Source organism: Bombina bombina, chromosome 1, assembly GCF_027579735.1.
Source record: "Bombina bombina isolate aBomBom1 chromosome 1, aBomBom1.pri, whole genome shotgun sequence".
Classification (NCBI taxonomy): Eukaryota; Metazoa; Chordata; class Amphibia; order Anura; family Bombinatoridae; genus Bombina; species Bombina bombina.
The window spans coordinates 1,452,892,077-1,452,909,165 of NC_069499.1; the positions used below are offsets into that span (position 1 = coordinate 1,452,892,077).

The 17,089-nt window shown below is 39.5% G+C and overlaps 1 protein-coding gene across 1 annotated transcript in view; it reads right to left on the minus strand.

Annotated features, from left to right (window-relative positions):
* The window catches only part of LOC128666460 (casein kinase I), a 63,445-nt gene extending 47,226 nt beyond the window's left edge, over positions 1-16,219 (minus strand). Inside the window, exons 1-3 of the mRNA XM_053721071.1 lie at positions 15,890-16,219; positions 10,444-10,554; positions 9,137-9,285 (exon numbers count right to left, since the gene is read on the minus strand). Of these exons, the coding sequence (XP_053577046.1) occupies positions 9,137-9,285; positions 10,444-10,554; positions 15,890-15,965 (336 nt within the window). The 5' untranslated portion in view covers positions 15,966-16,219. The remainder of the gene's footprint in view (positions 1-9,136; positions 9,286-10,443; positions 10,555-15,889) is intronic.
* Between the last annotated feature and the right edge of the window lie 870 nt (positions 16,220-17,089).

Genomic DNA, 17,089 nt, shown 5'->3' on the forward strand with positions numbered 1-17,089 from the left:
CCCCCTAATGTGAGCCCCTACCCCGCCGCCATCTACCTTACCTACCCACTAAAGTGAGCCCCTTACAACGCCGCCATCTACCTTACCTACCCACTAAAGTGAGCCCCTTACAACGCCGCCATCTACCTTACCTACCCACTAAAGTGAGCCCCGACCCCGCCGCCATCTACCGCTCCTACCCCGCCGCCATCTACCTTACCTACCCCCTAAAGTGAGCCCCTTACATCGCCGTCATCTATTTTAGAAATATTAACCCCTAATTTAATCCACCTACACCGCCGCCAGCTATATTAACCCTAATTATATTAGGGTTAATATAGTTAATATCGTTATATATATATATATATATATATATAGTATAATAACCCTATCTAACTCTAACATCCCTAACTAAATTCTTATTAAAATAGATCTAATTAATATTAATATTATTAATTAAAATATTCCTAATTAAATCTAAATACTTACCTATAAAATAAACCCTAAGATAGCTACAATGTAATTAATAATTACATTGTAGCTATTTTAGGGTTTAAATTTATTTTACAGGTAACTTGGCATTTATTTTAACTAGGTACAATAGCTATTAAATAGTTAATAACTATTTAATAGCTAGTTAAAATAATTACCAATTTACCTGTAAAATAAATCCTAACCTGAGTTACAAATAGACCTACACTATCAATAAATTAAACTACAAATATCTAAACTAAAATACAATAAAATAATCTAAACTAAATTACCAAAAATAAAAAAAATTACAAGATTTTTAAGCTAATTACACCTATTCTAAGCCCCCTAATAAAATAATAAAGCCCCCCAAAATAAAAAAAAATCCCTACCCTATTCTAAATTTAAAAAGTTCACAGCTCTTTTACCTTACCAGCCCTTAAAAGGGCCTTTTGCAGGGCATGCCCCAAAGAAAACAGCTCTTTTGCCTGTAAAAAAATACAAAAAAAAAAAAAAACCCAACAATACCACCCCCCAACATTACAACCCACCACCCACATACCCCTATTCCAAACCCACCCAAACCCCCCTTAAAAAAACCTAACACTACCCCCCCTGAAGATCTCCCTACCTTGTCTTCACCCAGCCGGACAGAACTCTTCATCCGATCCGGGCGATGTCCAATCAAGCGGCAGTGAAGTCTTCTCCATCCGGGCGATGTCTTCAATCAAGCGGCAGTGAAGTCTTCTTCCATCCGGGCGATGTCTTCAATCAAGCGGCAGTGAAGTCTTCTTCCATCCGGGCGATGTCTTCAATCAAGCGGCAGTGAAGTCTTCTTCCATCCGGGCGATGTCTTCAATCAAGCGGCAGTGAAGTCTTCTTCCATCCGGGCGATGTCTTCAATCAAGCGGCAGTGAAGTCTTCTTCCATCCGGGCGATGTCTTCAATCAAGCGGCAGTGAAGTCTTCTTCCATCCGGGCGATGTCTTCAATCAAGCGGCAGTGAAGTCTTCTTCCATCCGGGCGATGTCTTCAATCAAGCGGCAGTGAAGTCTTCTTCCATCCGGGCGATGTCTTCAATCAAGCGGCAGTGAAGTCTTCTTCCATCCGGGCGATGTCTTCAATCAAGCGGCAGTGAAGTCTTCTTCCATCCGGGCGATGGCTTCAATCAAGCGGCAGTGAAGTCTTCTAGCAAAGTGGCATCTTCAATCTTCTTTCTTCGCTCCTCCGCCGCAGAGCATCCATCCTGCACGAAGACTCAACTAGGAATGAGGTACCTTTAAATGACATCATCCAAGATGGCGTCCGTCGAATTCCGTTTGGCTGATAGGATTCTATCAGCCAATCGGAATTAAGGTAGAAAAATCTGATTGGCCAATTGAATCAGCCAATCAGATTCAAGTTCAATCCGATTGGCTGAATTAATCAGCCAATCGGATTGAACTTGAATCTGATTGGCTGATTCTGTTTTGCTGGTGGTGTTGTGTGCGGCTGCAAGTCGCCGTTGTGAGTTGTTCATCTGTCTTGATGAAGGCTTCTATGTAAGCCGAAACGTCGACCTATCCTTATGACTTTCTAACGTTGTTGTTATAAACAATAAAGTAACTTTGATGTATATAAATCCTGAGGGTGCCCTCCCTTTCCTAGCTCTTATCTACAATCCATTGAGGATTGCACCCAGGTGCTTCATTATTAGTTGAAGCTGGAGTGCTGGAACACGTGCTAATTGGAATATATTATAATTATATATATATATATATATATATATATATATATATATATATATATATATATATATATATATATATATATATATATATATATATATATATATATATATATATATATATATATATATATATATATATATATATATATATATATATATATATATATTTATTTTTTTTTTTTTTTTTTTTTAATTAATAATAATAATATTAACCCTTATATAATTAGGCTTAATATAGTTAATATAGCTGGCGGCGGTGTAGGGGGATTAAATTAGGGGTTAATATTCTTAAAATAGATGGCGGCGGGGTAGGGGCTCACTTTAGTGGGTAGGTAAGGTAGCTGGCGACGGTGTGGGGGGGGGGGGATCACATTAGGGGGTTATACATTTATTGTAGGTGGCGGAGGGGTCCGGGAGCGGCGGTTTAGGGGTTAAATACTTTATTAGGGATTGCGGTTGACAGGTAGATAGACATTGCGCATGCGTTAGGTTTACTTTGCAGGTAGTTTAGGGAGTTACGGGGCTCCAATACACAGCGTAAGGCTTACTACGGCTGCATTTTGTGGCGAGGTGAAAATGGAGTAAGATTTCTCCATTTTCGCCACGTAAGTCCTTACGCTGTATATTGGATACCAAACTGTGCTGGTTTGGTATACCTGCCTATGGCCCAAAAAACTACGGGCGAAGGCAGAAATATACGAGCGTAACTTCTAGGTTACGCCGTATATAGGATACCAAACCAGCGCAAATTTCGGCGTCGCCGGCTTTTGCGGGCGACACTGCATATCGGATCGGGCCCTTGAGGTCCAAAATGGGTCTGAACGTTCCCTCTTTTTTGGGGACCACAAATAGGTTTGAGTAAAACCCCTGTCCCTGTTCCAATTTTGGAACAGGACAGATTACTCCCATAGTAAAAAGGTCTTTTACACAGCATAAGAACGCCTCTCTCTTTATCTGGTTTGCAGATAATTTTGAAAGATGAAATCCCTCTTGGGAGAAAATCCGTGAATTCCAATTGATAACCGTGGGTCACTATTTCTAGTGCCCAGGAATCCTGAACATCACTTGCCCAAGCCTGAGCAAAGAAAGTCTGCCCCCTACTAGATCCGGTCCCGGATCGGGGGCCACCCCTTCATGCTGCTTTATGGAAGAAGAAGCGGGGGGTCCTCCTTTAAAGTTCCGAAAGGAATGAAAATTATTCTGTTTACCCCTCATTTTAACCGACCTATCCTGAGGTAGGGCATGGCCCTTACCTCCTGTAATATCAGAAATGATCTCCTTCAATTCTGGCCCAAAAAGGGTCTTACCTTTAAAGGGAATAGCTAAAAGCTTATGTTTTGATGACACATCAGCAGACCAAGATTTGAGCCACAATGCTCTACGTGCTAAAATAGGAAATCCTGCATTTTTTGCCGCTAATTTAGCAATTTGAAAAGCGGCATCAGTAATAAAAGTATTAGCTAGCTTAAGAGCCTTAATTCTATCTAGAATGTCACATAATGGAGTCTCAACCTTAATAGACTCTTCTAGAGCCTCAAACCAAAAAGCTGCTGCAGTAGTTACTGGAACAATGCAAGCCGTAGGTTGTAAAAGAAATCCCTGATTAACCAATAATTTCTTTAGTAGACCCTCTAATTTCTTATCCATAGGATCCTTGAAAGCACAACTATCCTCAATGGGTATAGTAGTACACTTAGCTAGGGAAGATATAGCTCCCTCTACCTTAGAGAACGCTTGCCATGAGTCCTGAATGGTATCTGATATAGGAAACATTTTCTTAAAATTAGGAGAGGGAGAAAACGGTATACCTGGCCTATCCCATTCCTTACTAATAATTTCCGAAATTCTCTTAGGAACCGGAAAAACATCAGTGTAAGTAGGAACTTCCAAATATTTATCCATTTTACACAATTTCTCTGGATGAATCACAATAGGATCACAATCATCCAGAGAATCGCTAAAACCTCCCTAAGCAACAGGCAGAGGTGTTCAAGCTTAAATTTAAATGACATAGCATCCGAATCTGTCTGAGGCAAAACATTCCCTGAATCAGAAATTTCACCCTCAGACAGCAATTCCCTAATCCCCAAATCAGAGCACTGTGAGGGAACATCGGAAATAGCTAATAAAGCATCAGAGGATTCAGTATTTACATTAATACTTGACCAACTGCGTTTACCCTGCAACACTGGTAATTTAGACAATACCTCTGTAAGGGTAGTTAACATAACTGCAGCCATCTCCTGCAGAGTAAAGGAATTAGACGCACTAGAATTACTAGGTGTCGCTTGTGTGGGCATAAAAGGTTGTGACACTTGGGGAGAATTGGATGGCATTTCCTGATTCTTTTCAGACTGAGAATCATCCCTAGGCACACTTACTTTATTTAAAATATGCTTTTTACATTGTAAAGCCCTTTCAGTACAAAAGTTACACAATGTTAGAGGGGGTTGCACAATAGCTTCTAAACACATAGAACAATGAGAAACCTCAATGTCAGACATGTTGAACAGACTAGTAATACCACAAAAGTCATTTAAACACTTATTTATAGCATAAAATAAACATAAGAAAAAAAACGTGTACTGTGCCTTTAGGAAAAGAAAAAGTGAACAATTTTTCCAAAATGCACAAAAAAACGTTAAAATGATTCCCAAATTTAACTTAATAACGTTGGTTAATCCAAAAATTACTGCACCCAGAAGAAAGGGCAGAAATAAGGCTTTAGAAGTACTTATATCAACATGTAGTCAAAAGATAGATAAAAATACACTCTGAACCTCTGAGCCTACCTGCCCCCAGGGTACTTCAAATCAAGTTTCCAACCCTTCAGACCAGCTACACAGTCCAGGAGCCACCGACTTACTGTTTGCTGCTGCTAAGCCTGAAGAAATTGCGCCAAAAAAGGGTCCGCCCCTTAAGGTCAAAAGTTGGAGTAGGCCCAAACACCACATGGAAATGCAGTTTTGCACTAAAGTAAAAAATTCACACACACACACACACAATATAACCCTCAAGCATAAAACCAATAAGTTTTAAGTGCCAAAAATAAAAAACATCGTTTTTTTATATTGTCTCCCATGTCACATAATGCCCAAATATCAACTAATGATAAATATAAAATAGGGACTCCAGTAACACCCCTCTTATTAAAATAGGTTTTACTGCTTACCCCATTCCCATACAGGGAGTGCAGAATTATTAGGCAAGATGTATTTTTGAGGATTAATTTTATTATTAAACAACAACCATGTTCTCAATGAACCCAAAAAACTCATTAATATCAAAGCTGAATAGTTTTGGAAGTAGTTTTTAGTTTGTTTTTAGTTATAGCTATTTTAGGGGGATATCTGTGTGTGCAGGTGACTATTACTGTGCATAATTATTAGGCAACTTAACAAAAAACAAATATATACCCATTTCAATTATTTATTTTTACCAGTGAAACCAATATAACATCTCAACATTCACAAATATACATTTCTGACATTCAAAAACAAATCAGTGACCAATATAGCCACCTTTCTTTGCAAGGACACTCAAAAGCCTGCCATCCATGGATTCTGTCAGTGTTTTGATCTGTTCACCATCAACATTGCGTGCAGCAGCAACCACAGCCTCCCAGACACTGTTCAGAGAGGTGTATCACATTTGATGATGGACCACAGGTTCTCAATGGGGTTCAGATCAGGTGAACAAGGAGGCCATGTCATTAGATTTTCTTCTTTTATACCCTTTCTTGCCAGCCACGCTGTGGAGTACTTGGACGCGTGTGATGGAGCATTGTCCTGCATGAAAATCATGTTTTTCTTGAAGGATGCAGACTTCTTCCTGTACCACTGCTTGAAGAAGGTGTCTTCCAGAAACTGGCAGTAGGACTGGGAGTTGAGCTTGACTCCATCCTCAACCCGAAAAGGCCCCACAAGCTCATCTTTGATGATACCAGCCCAAACCAGTACTCCACCTCCACCTTGCTGGCGTCTGAGTCGGACTGGAGCTCTCTGCCCTTTACCAATCCAGCCACGGGCCCATCCATCTGGCCCATCAAGACTCACTCTCATTTCATCAGTCCATAAAACCTTAGAAAAATCAGTCTTGAGATATTTCTTGGCCCAGTCTTGACGTTTCAGCTTGTGTGTCTTGTTCAGTGGTGGTCGTCTTTCAGCCTTTCTTACCTTGGCCATGTCTCTGAGTATTGCACACCTTGTGCTTTTGGGCACTCCAGTGATGTTGCAGCTCTGAAATATGGCCAAACTGGTGGCAAGTGGCATCTTGGCAGCTGCACGCTTGACTTTTCTCAGTTCATGGGCAGTTATTTTGCGCCTTGGTTTTTCCACACGCTTCTTGCAACCCTGTTGACTATTTTGAATGAAACGCTTGATTGTGCGATGATCACACTTCAGAAGCTTTGCAATTTTAAGAGTGCTGCATCCCTCTGCAAGATATCTCACTATTTTTGACTTTTCTGAGCCTGTCAAGTCCTTCTTTTGACCCATTTTGCCAAAGGAAAGGAAGTTGCCTAATAATTATGCACACCTGATATAGGGTGTTGATGTCATTAGACCACACCCCTTCTCATTACAGAGATGCACATCACCTAATATGCTTAATGGTAGTAGGCTTTCGAGCCTATACAGCTTGGAGTAAGACAACATGCATAAAGAGGATGATGTGGTCAAAATACTCTCTAATAATTCTGCACTCCCTGTACAGGGAAATAATGCCACCCAGTTCTGATACACCAAGTCTCCTCAGAAAAAAAGGCTGCACATACCTTAATGCTGCTTGTAGAATGAAACCGGTTTTCACACTGAAGATGTCTCATGGTTACCTTCAGAAGTCTTGTGGGAACCAGCGTGGATCTTAGTTACAAATGCTAAGATCATCAAACCTCAGGGCAGAAATCTTCTTCCATATCCCCCTGAGGAAAATAGTACGCACCGGTACCATTGAAATAAAAAAACTTCTTGATTGAAGAAACTAAAACTAACACCTCACTTTACCATGTCTTCCTAGTATAACGCAGGCAAAGAGAATGACTGGGGGTGGAGAGGAAGGGGAGGGGCTATATATACAGCTCTGCTGTAGTGCTCTTTGCCACTTCCTGTTAGCAGGAGATTAATATCCCACAAGTAAGGATGAAATCCGTGGACTCGTCATATCTTTGTAAAAGAAAATACATCTACATGTTATTCTCAAACTAATCGTTTCTTCCAATACATCATTTTGTCTAGCATTTAGTGTTTAATGTCCCTTTAAGTTTACAGTGTATATGCATATGAGTCTGTGATAGGCTGATGGCTGTCACATGATACTGGGAGAGGACAAATTAAAGTGCATATATTTTTTGTGTCAGGGAAATAAAAAAAATACAGCTCACTTAAAATTCAGAGTAAGCACTATTGCATTGTCCTTTTTATTAGGTACTTGTTGATTATGCAATTATACTGTATTTAAGGTTCCTTTAAAAAAGGGACAGTCTACACCAGAATTTTTTTATTGTTTTAAAAGATAGATAATCCCTTTATCACCCATTCCCTAGTTTTGCATAACCAACACAGTTATATTAAATGTACATTTTTTTACCTCTGCAATTACCTTGTATCTAAGCCTCTGCAAACTGCCCCTTATTTCAGTTCTTTTGACAGACTTGCATTTTAGCCAATCAGTACTGACTCCTAGGTAACCCCACGTGAATGAGCACAGTGTTATCTATATGACACACATGAAATAACACCCTCTAGTGGTGAAAAACTGTCAAAATGCATTCAGATTAGAGGCGGCCTTCAAGGTCTAAGAAATTAGTATATGAATCTCCTAGGTTTAGCTTTCAACTAATACCAAGAGAACAAAGCAAAATTAGTGATAAAAATAAAATGGTTTATAATTACATGTCCTTTCTGAATCATGAACGTTTACTTTGGACTAGACTGTTGTCCCTTTAACTAATATTTCGTTGCACAATATTTACAATGCAAGAAAAATGTATTTACTATGAGTTATTGTCATCATGCTAAAACAACAAAATGTCTGCTGCTAACCACAAGGTCCGACAACCAAGCAAACTATTGAACGTTTTGATTGTTTCACAACAATGCAATGAAACAAAAACAGAGTTCTTCCTCAGAGCATCTTGCATATTAGTAAGCACACATCTAACTGAATAAAAAAGCAAGTTGATTAAAAGGGCAACAACAGAAAGTGGTATAATGTGTTTTTCTTATCTAGCTATTCTTAATAAGCATATACGGCACAAAATTCAATATATTCAATATATATATATATATATATTTCAAAGACAAGCTTTCGAGAGTTTTCCCTCCATTCCTCAGGTCTGACGCAGAGGGAGGAAAACTCTCGAAAGCTTGTCTTTGAAATATTATGTTAGTCCAATAAAAAAAGGTATCACTGCATACTGCAATACTTAGTTATTTGAGCTTCTTATCTACTGGACTAACACAGCTAATCCTGCTCCTAGGGAAACCAAGGTCAAATGACAAAGTGTGACAGTAAAGTCAAAATACACTCATGATTTAGAAAGAACTTGCAGTTTTAAAGACACTTTCCAACTTAATCCCATTATAAAAAGGAAAAAAAAATTCTGTCTTTATATATTAACACTTTGAGGCACCAGTTCACAGGGTAAAGTATACTAGTCTGACTGGCTGAGGTCTGTCACAAGATACAGGGGCCAGAAAATGGGAGGGGAAAAAAAAAATTGCCAGAAAATAAAAATCTACTGCTTATTTGAAATTCAGAGTAAGTGCCAATGCATTGTCTCTTTATTATGCATGTGTTAATTATGTAATTCTACTGTATTTAGTGTTCATTTAATGAAACTTAAAATTTGTAAAGAACCCCTCTCCCCCCCAAAAACCCATTTTCAATTATTCCCCCCAAAAACTCTCACTACTTGGCAATTCTATCACTCCATAGGCCTATACAATAAATGTCTCACCATCTGGTCAGCAAGTAGCAGCACCGTCTTCAAACTAAATTTTCTGGAGCAAAAATTGAAGAGATCCTCTAGACTTGGTCCCAGCAACTCCATCACCATGACATTATAATCACCTTCCGCACCGCACCACTTTATGGTTGGAATTCCCACTGGGGGTTGGGGGGAAATATGAAAGTAGAAAAAATTAAAACCTTCAAATTACAACTAAAATTCTTTTAGGGGCTCACTAACCTTTAGCTCAGGGTACACAATAGAAAAAATAGCTAATTTCTATGCTGCACACATTTAAAGACAGCACTTTATCCATCTAGAATCTATTAGGGATGTGCAAATATCCAGCATTCATTCATAAAACAAATGGCAGCAGAGTGGTCTGCAACAGTCAGCTCATTTCCGTACTGTATTTATTAGAGAAAAAGAGCAACACAAAAACATACTTACAAATCCAGTCTTGCACTTTTAGTCTAATAAATCAAACAACACAATTAGCCATCTCACCAAATTGGTCAGGTAGGCACAAGGGTGCAGGTAAGCCGTCAAGAAAAATGCACTCTCTGGTTTTGAAAACAAATAGTATTTTTACTAGCGTGACATTTCGAGGTATTAACCCCTTCCTCAAAAATTAAAATGAACAGTGAACAATTATATACACATACATGGTTACACTAATGAGGGGAGGGGTTTTGTATGTGTATATAATTGTTCACTGTTCATTTTTATTTTGTCTGAGGAAGGGGTTAATACCTTGAAATGTCACACTAGTAAAAATACTATTTGTATTCTCCAAAAATATAAAAAGTATGTGGTCATGCCTATTGGTTATGAGTTCAGGTGTTTCAGTGACACCCATGAAATCTGCATAGACAAACACAGATAGTACAACAGGTCGTACTGAAGAGATCATTTTGTTGCATCACTTACAAACCGCATCCAAAAACCACTGCTTTATGAAATGGGTTTCCATGGCCAAGCAGCTTTACATCAACATGGACAATGCCAAGTGTTGCCCGGAGTGGTGTAAAGCGCACCGCCACCGGACTCTAGAGCAGTGGAAATGTGTTCTATGGAGTGGCGAATCACTTCACCATCTGCAGTCTGATGGAAGAATCTGGGTGTGGCAGATGCCAGAACACTACCTACTGGAATGCAAAGTGTTAAGTTGGGCATAGGAGGAATAATTGTCTGGGACTATTTTCCAGGGTCTAGGGTAGGTAACACTTTATTGCTTGTTTTATTTTGTTCACCTTATCGTGCACAATTAGCCTTTTTCCCCCAATATACACTTAGCAGAAACAACCAGAACTTACCTCCTCCCTGCATCATTTTGTAGATCTTGCTCTCGATATGGAGCTGCGGGTGTTTCGTTTTCACACATTCTAGTTTTATAGCAACTTCTTCAGCTGCAGCAATATCCGTCCCTAAAAATGAAAGAAAGAAAAAAAAAAGTTATAATTAGCATCTGTAAAAGGGATATATTGAGATCAAATAAGGGAATAAAAAGCTGTTTCAAGCACTTGTGAGAAAGTTCTGTCATTGTGGTCAGGTGCAAAATGAGACCATGGATGTTGATTGAATACATCTACGCTGAGTTCGCTGGCAGTCTGCACCTATACACAATGGCATCTAGTAGCACTGCTTATAACATTGCTGTATTCTAGACAAGGCCCTACTTTCATAAAAGGTTTAGATAAAACCCACCACTTTTTATCACTATTATCAAGTTAAGAACCATTAACCACCCTATGTATAACAGAGGAGACCCAAAGGGACCGGTCTCTAAACAAGTTCAACTTTAAGCCTCTAAATCCAAAATAAACAAGAACTACTAATAATTACAATATGAATCAAAATAATTGATCCATTATTCAGGAAGAAAAAGCATGCTACTGAAAGATGTCAGTAGACAAGCCTGCTTTTCCTCTTTTTACTTTGAGGTCCCCACCACCTCCCTTATCCTTTTGATGTCACTCACAAAACCTCTACTAATCACAATTTAGAGGGATACTAAACAACATACCTAAATAAATACATTAGGGCTGCACGATTAATCGCATATGCAATTTAAAACCGCGATTAATCGCTGTAATTTAAAAACCATGAGTATGCAATTTTTAGCCCCGCCCCTATGACATACCGGAGGGCTGGCTGTAACTGTTCATTCCGCGCCGGCTACTGTAGGGAAAGGGTGGGGGGAGTAGAGAGGCTATGCAGGAGCTGCGCTATGGAGGAATTTGCCGGTTTGCCTCAGCTCTCATGGTAGCAGTCACAGCTGCCTTCACAGGTAAAATAAACATAACCAAAACGAAAGGCAGCACCCAGGAAAAAAAAAAAAAAAAAAAAAAAAAAGCAAACAGACTCTCATATGTTGAAAAGCAAAATTTAATAAGGCATCCGCAGATCTGGGTACAAAAAAATGGTCATTCCTCAAGCCTCTTCTTTTAAAGAAATTATTTGACGCAAACAGTTCAGAAAGTGCACCACGGAAAATAAGTCAATGAAGTACAAGTGCACTTTTACTCTACTGTCTGATCTATTTTCCATGGTGCACATTCTGAAATGTTTTTAAACCCTTCTACAAGACTTTCTTTTAAAGAAGAGGCTTCGTTTTTGAAAGATTTTTTTTTTCTGATGTAAGTTCATATGTTAATCATACCACAGTTAGAATGACTGCCCAAGAAAACATGACAATGTTGTGTCCAACTATTTTGTGGTTTGTATTTTTATACTTCAAGAGTGTATTGGGCATTGAGAAATATGTGTCATTTATAAGAAAATCAATTTTTTTGGGGTCCAAAATCGAAATTTACATTTTTGCCCATATCGCCCAGCCCTATTATACATATATAGTTTTTCCCCACACCATTTATCTCTGCTAAAGTGAACCAGTTTATTTACAACCAAACACTTCAGTAGGCCCCATAAATGGGCCTTTTAGGTCATTGATGTGCAGTTATTTTAGTGGCGTCACCAGTTATCACACCAATAACTGTGCAATATATCAGTTTACACTGACGGTACTTCCCTTCTTGATAGGGCAGGACCTGGGAGTATCCCCCAAGAACAATGAGCAACAGCAAAATATAAGATATTTGCAGAAGCCAAGCACTAAGATTGCATTTTATGTAGAACTGTGATCTTCAAAAATCTTTGTTAAATCAAACCCTTTTTTTTTTTTTTTTTCAAAACCTTTATTTACAAAGGACAGACTAAATTTCTTTTCATATGGAGAAGTGGCAAGGGAAGTTGCTAAAAACCATCAAACTGCCCCAAGCTCTTTCTTTTTATTTTTACAAATAAGTCACAGGGGCTACAGCCAAAGTCCGTAGTGTTTAAATCATTATTTTAAATAGCGGTATAATGGTGAGTGTGCAGCTAAGATACTGCACATGCTCCACCCTCAACAAAGGAAACAAGCATTCGGGAGGAAGCCACCATTGAAATTCCTGTAGCCTACTTTAAAAATAAAAAAGGGGGGGGGGGAGAAGAGAGTAGAGCTGGGGGCTACAAGAAAAAAATACAGTACGTTCGGTTTAAAATATGCATAAATAACATGAATATTTTAAATTCTTAAATTTACAGTAACTCTTCTAGGAACACTAAAGTGATACATTAAATATAATGTATCCATTTAAAGTCCTTTCAATATAACGGTAATTGGCAACACACACCTGAAGAAATACATATCAAATAGATTGCTGGAGTTAAGTTTAGAACATTTACATTCATACAAATGTAAATGTTAAAAGCTACAGGTGAAAAGTTCACCTGTAGCTAGAATACTTACCCTAAAGGGACATGAATACATTTTGTATTCTTTGTTATAGAGACAGCTAGATAGGTAGGGTGCACATGACTGCAGCACTATCTCCTGTCATGTAGTGCTCCAATCTAGTGTTTTTGCTAATGTATAACATTGTTGCAAAACTGCTGCCGTATAGTACTGCAGACATGTGCACGCTCCTAAACTTACCTTCATGTTTTCAACAAAGGATAACAAGAAAACAAAGAATATTTGGAAAGTTGTTTAAAATTGTATGCTCTATCTAAACCATGAAAGAAAACGTTTGGGTTGTATGCCCCTTTAATGTGCTCTGGAGAGTGTGCTAACCTGATCCTGTACTTGCTAGAGCCCTGGCCGTGCTAACAGCAGGATTAACACTCTTGGTTCCAGCACCTGTACTAACTTTAGTGCAGGTCCCGGGAGCCGAGTGTGCTAACCCTCCTGTTTGCATGGCCAGTGCTCTGCCAAGAATAGGATCAGGTAAGTATTAACCATTTAAAACAAAATTAAAGGAAACAAATGAATACCGACTATTTTTGATTTTCATCAGTGTCTTAATTTTCTTTTGGTGCATTCATTCGGATACTCGTTTTTGTTAAAATGAAAAAGGAATATCCGATTTTCGTCACGTGCATTCATAACTAAACAAATGCACATCTCTGGTTTAGACACGGATAGGTTTGTGACATCTTTATGGTCTTAAAAGTGATGGTCAACTTGACAAGTTTTAAAATCGGGTCCGGAATTTAAGCAATATTTTAGAGGAACTTTAATTGATCACTTGTAATGAAGAAGATGTGCTGTAACTTACTTTTTAATCTAGCTGTGACTTTCTAATACCACACACTGTCCCGACCACTTCAAAACTATTTTTTTTTGGTGCGCTAATGGTTTGAATTGTTCTCCAATCTGCACTCTAGCCATACAGCACTTTTTTGTAGCTACATCACTGATTCAGGAACATTTTCAAACTTTTAACTTGCAAAAAATATGAGTTTTGAAGCGGCCGGCTGGAGTGCAGGGTATTAAGAGTTACAACACATCTTCATAATATCACTTCGATTATGAACCTGATTTTAAAACAGGTCAGGTTTACCATTTATTTTTAAGCCAGATGTTTGATTGTGTAGCTCCTTAAAAAGGGATAGGAAAGTCAAAATTAAACTTGCATGATTCAGATAGGACATGTCATTTTAAGACACTTCAATTCACTTCTATTTTCAAATGTTCTTGGTTCTCTTGGTATCCCTTGTTGAAAATGAATATGCACATATCCTACACTAGTGAGAGCCAGCTGCTGATTGGTGATTTGTCTCTTGTGATTGGCTAACTAAATGTGTTCAGCTAACTGCAGTAGTCCCAAGCTGTTCCACCAGCAAAGGATAACAAGATAAAGCAAATTTGATCATTTAAGTAAATTGGAAAGTTGTTTAAAATTGTATGTTCTATACAAATCATGAAAAAAAATGTTGGGGTTTTCTGTTCCTTTAAAGCATTTCAATATATTAAAGCATTTAATTTAAACCCTAGCTTACCTGTCTAACCTTACTCACAAATCTACCATCTGTTTATAACCCTCCTTTACGACCCATTTCTTGAAGCATCCCAAAGTGTCCATAACACTTCTCCTTCCTATTCTAATGCCTATTCATACTTCATATTTTAAGGCCAACCACTAGCACAAGCTATTCTTATTGGTATCTACAAATCTCCCTCACTATTTGTTTACCTCTGTCCTCTTTGGATGTTTTTAGCCCCCTTCTTTTACAACCAGGACATTTTCCATCCCTTCATATAACAGCCTTATTTATTTCCTTGGCCTCTCTCAACCACAACCTGCCACACAGAATTTCTCCTTCACCCTGCCCTAGTGACTCTCTGCCACGACATCTATCTGCCTCAGTCCAAAAATCCATCCTTCCCTGGCATCTCTCTGCGTCAGCCTGACTTTCCACCCTGACCCTGTATCTGTCCCATCCTGGCATTTCTCCCAACCCAGGCATCTCTCTGTCTTAGCCCGCCATTCCCCCCTGCCTCAGCATCTATCTCACCCAACTGTTCCAACCTGCCCTGGTGTCTCTCACTGCTGCCATCTCTCCGTCTCCCCCCAGTATCTCTACCCAACATTTCTCCTTGTCCCAGCATCTGTCTCTCCCTAGCACTTCTTCCTATCTCACCCCAGCATTTCTCCCTGCCTGGCATCTGTCTCGCCCAGTCATTTCTACCTGCCCAGTGTGGATTTATCTCAACCAGGCATTACTCCATCTCACACTGGTGTTTCCCCATCTAAGACAGACCTCTGTCTCACCCCGGTATTTCTTCATACCTGCCATCTCTCACACAGGCATTTATTTCTCCCTGCTTGTCTGTCACACCCCAGCATTTCTCCCTACCCAGACACCTATGTCTCTCAGTTGGGATGCCTATTTCTAGCCCTGGCATGTCTTCTCCAAGACATGCATCACTCTTACAACTCATTTCTCCTCCTTCCTACCCAGTTTCTTCTAGCAGATCAGCCATGCAAACACAATTTCCCCTGTTTGTAGTAACATCACATCATAATTTCTCTCTCCCTGCCATCTGTTACCCCATCCTTACTCTTTCTCCATTGAAGCATCTCTAAACACATCTCTCTTGTGCCCTAACCTAAATAGCATCCCTCACCCCAGCATTTCTCATAGCCTCTTCCATCTCTTTTTCTCACATGACCTTTCCTTTCGCCCAGTTCTCTCGCAAATTAACCCTAGATCTGCAGGTTATCCTGAATACACCCTATTTAGTATCTTCCGCAGCCTATAGCGAGACTCCTCCCGTTTCCCTGTCCTCCTAATAATATTCTAAGTATCATCGGCCCCTCCCTGACCATTTCCCGGTTATAACCCACTGAGTATCCCCAATTTCCCCACTATATCTCCGGGATAACACCCCACCCCCGTCTTGTTCCTCTACTTCCGGTGTATCTAGCGTCTCACCTAAGTAAATGTCCCCAAAAGAACCGCTGCCAATCTTGCGTCCCAGCCTGTATCGGTTACCGACTCTCAGCTCCATTCCGGGGGTCACCCCTCCTGCCCGCGCTCAGCCTCCGCCCCTGTCCGCCCTTTCACCATCGGTTTGCAGAATCCGTCAGCCTTTGGGTCTCTCCAGAATGGGTTGGGAGGATGGTGCGTTGGGTGCACACTGTGCTCCCGCTGCTCTCACAACCAAGGGTTGCTTCTATACCGAGGATTCCAGCGGATCACAACCAACCCCCAAACTCTGACCCGGACGGCTGTCAGCGGGCTTGGTCACGTCACTCTGCCTAGCAACAACCTCACAGACTATAGGCTTAAAGTGATCACATGACCACGGGTGGAGGCCGTGACCTCACACCACCGAGCGGCCGTCAGAAGAACTGCATGTACCTTACTTCTGTGGTGATTGAAATTCACAAATATTTGTATAGTCCTAAACTAATATATATTTTATATATATATATATATATATATATATATATATATATATATACACATACATAAACACACATAAACACTCACCCATGGCAGTAGTATATATTTTTAGCATTTTCAGAAAAACTGAAAATAGAAAGTCATGTTACAACAGTGGTTTTTATTTGGATTATTGCACTGATTGACTGCATATTTATTTGTTATCCACATTAAAGGGACATTAAACAAAAAATAAATAAATGATATATTCAGAAAAAATATTAGCCTTTGAATAATATGAAGATTATTTTTTATTCTATGCACTACTTAAATATTGAAGAAGTAAAATGTTTTAGTTTCTATAAAGCAGTGTGCCTCCATCTTGAAACCTAGATTTTTCCTTATCTAATCTTTTTTGCTGAGAACTATTAGAGGCAAGGTTTGCATGCCACTGACAGGTATGTCCCTGTATTCGCTAGCATGGGGTAGCCTCCATTATGCGGTTTCTGCCTCAATCGTGAGGCAAGCAGAAATAGCAGAACATAGCAGGTCTACCTGCGGCTGTCAGGGAGACCTGCACTGTAATAGCCCAGGACACAGCTGCCGTACAAGGTACAGCAAGTGTCCTTAAGGGCTTAATAACAGACACTGTACCCTGTGATTATGGAGTTAATGCAATTCTCTTATTTTAACCATTACAGAAGCAGTTGGTAAAGCTCTGCATTTTTATACTGGGCACTGCAATTT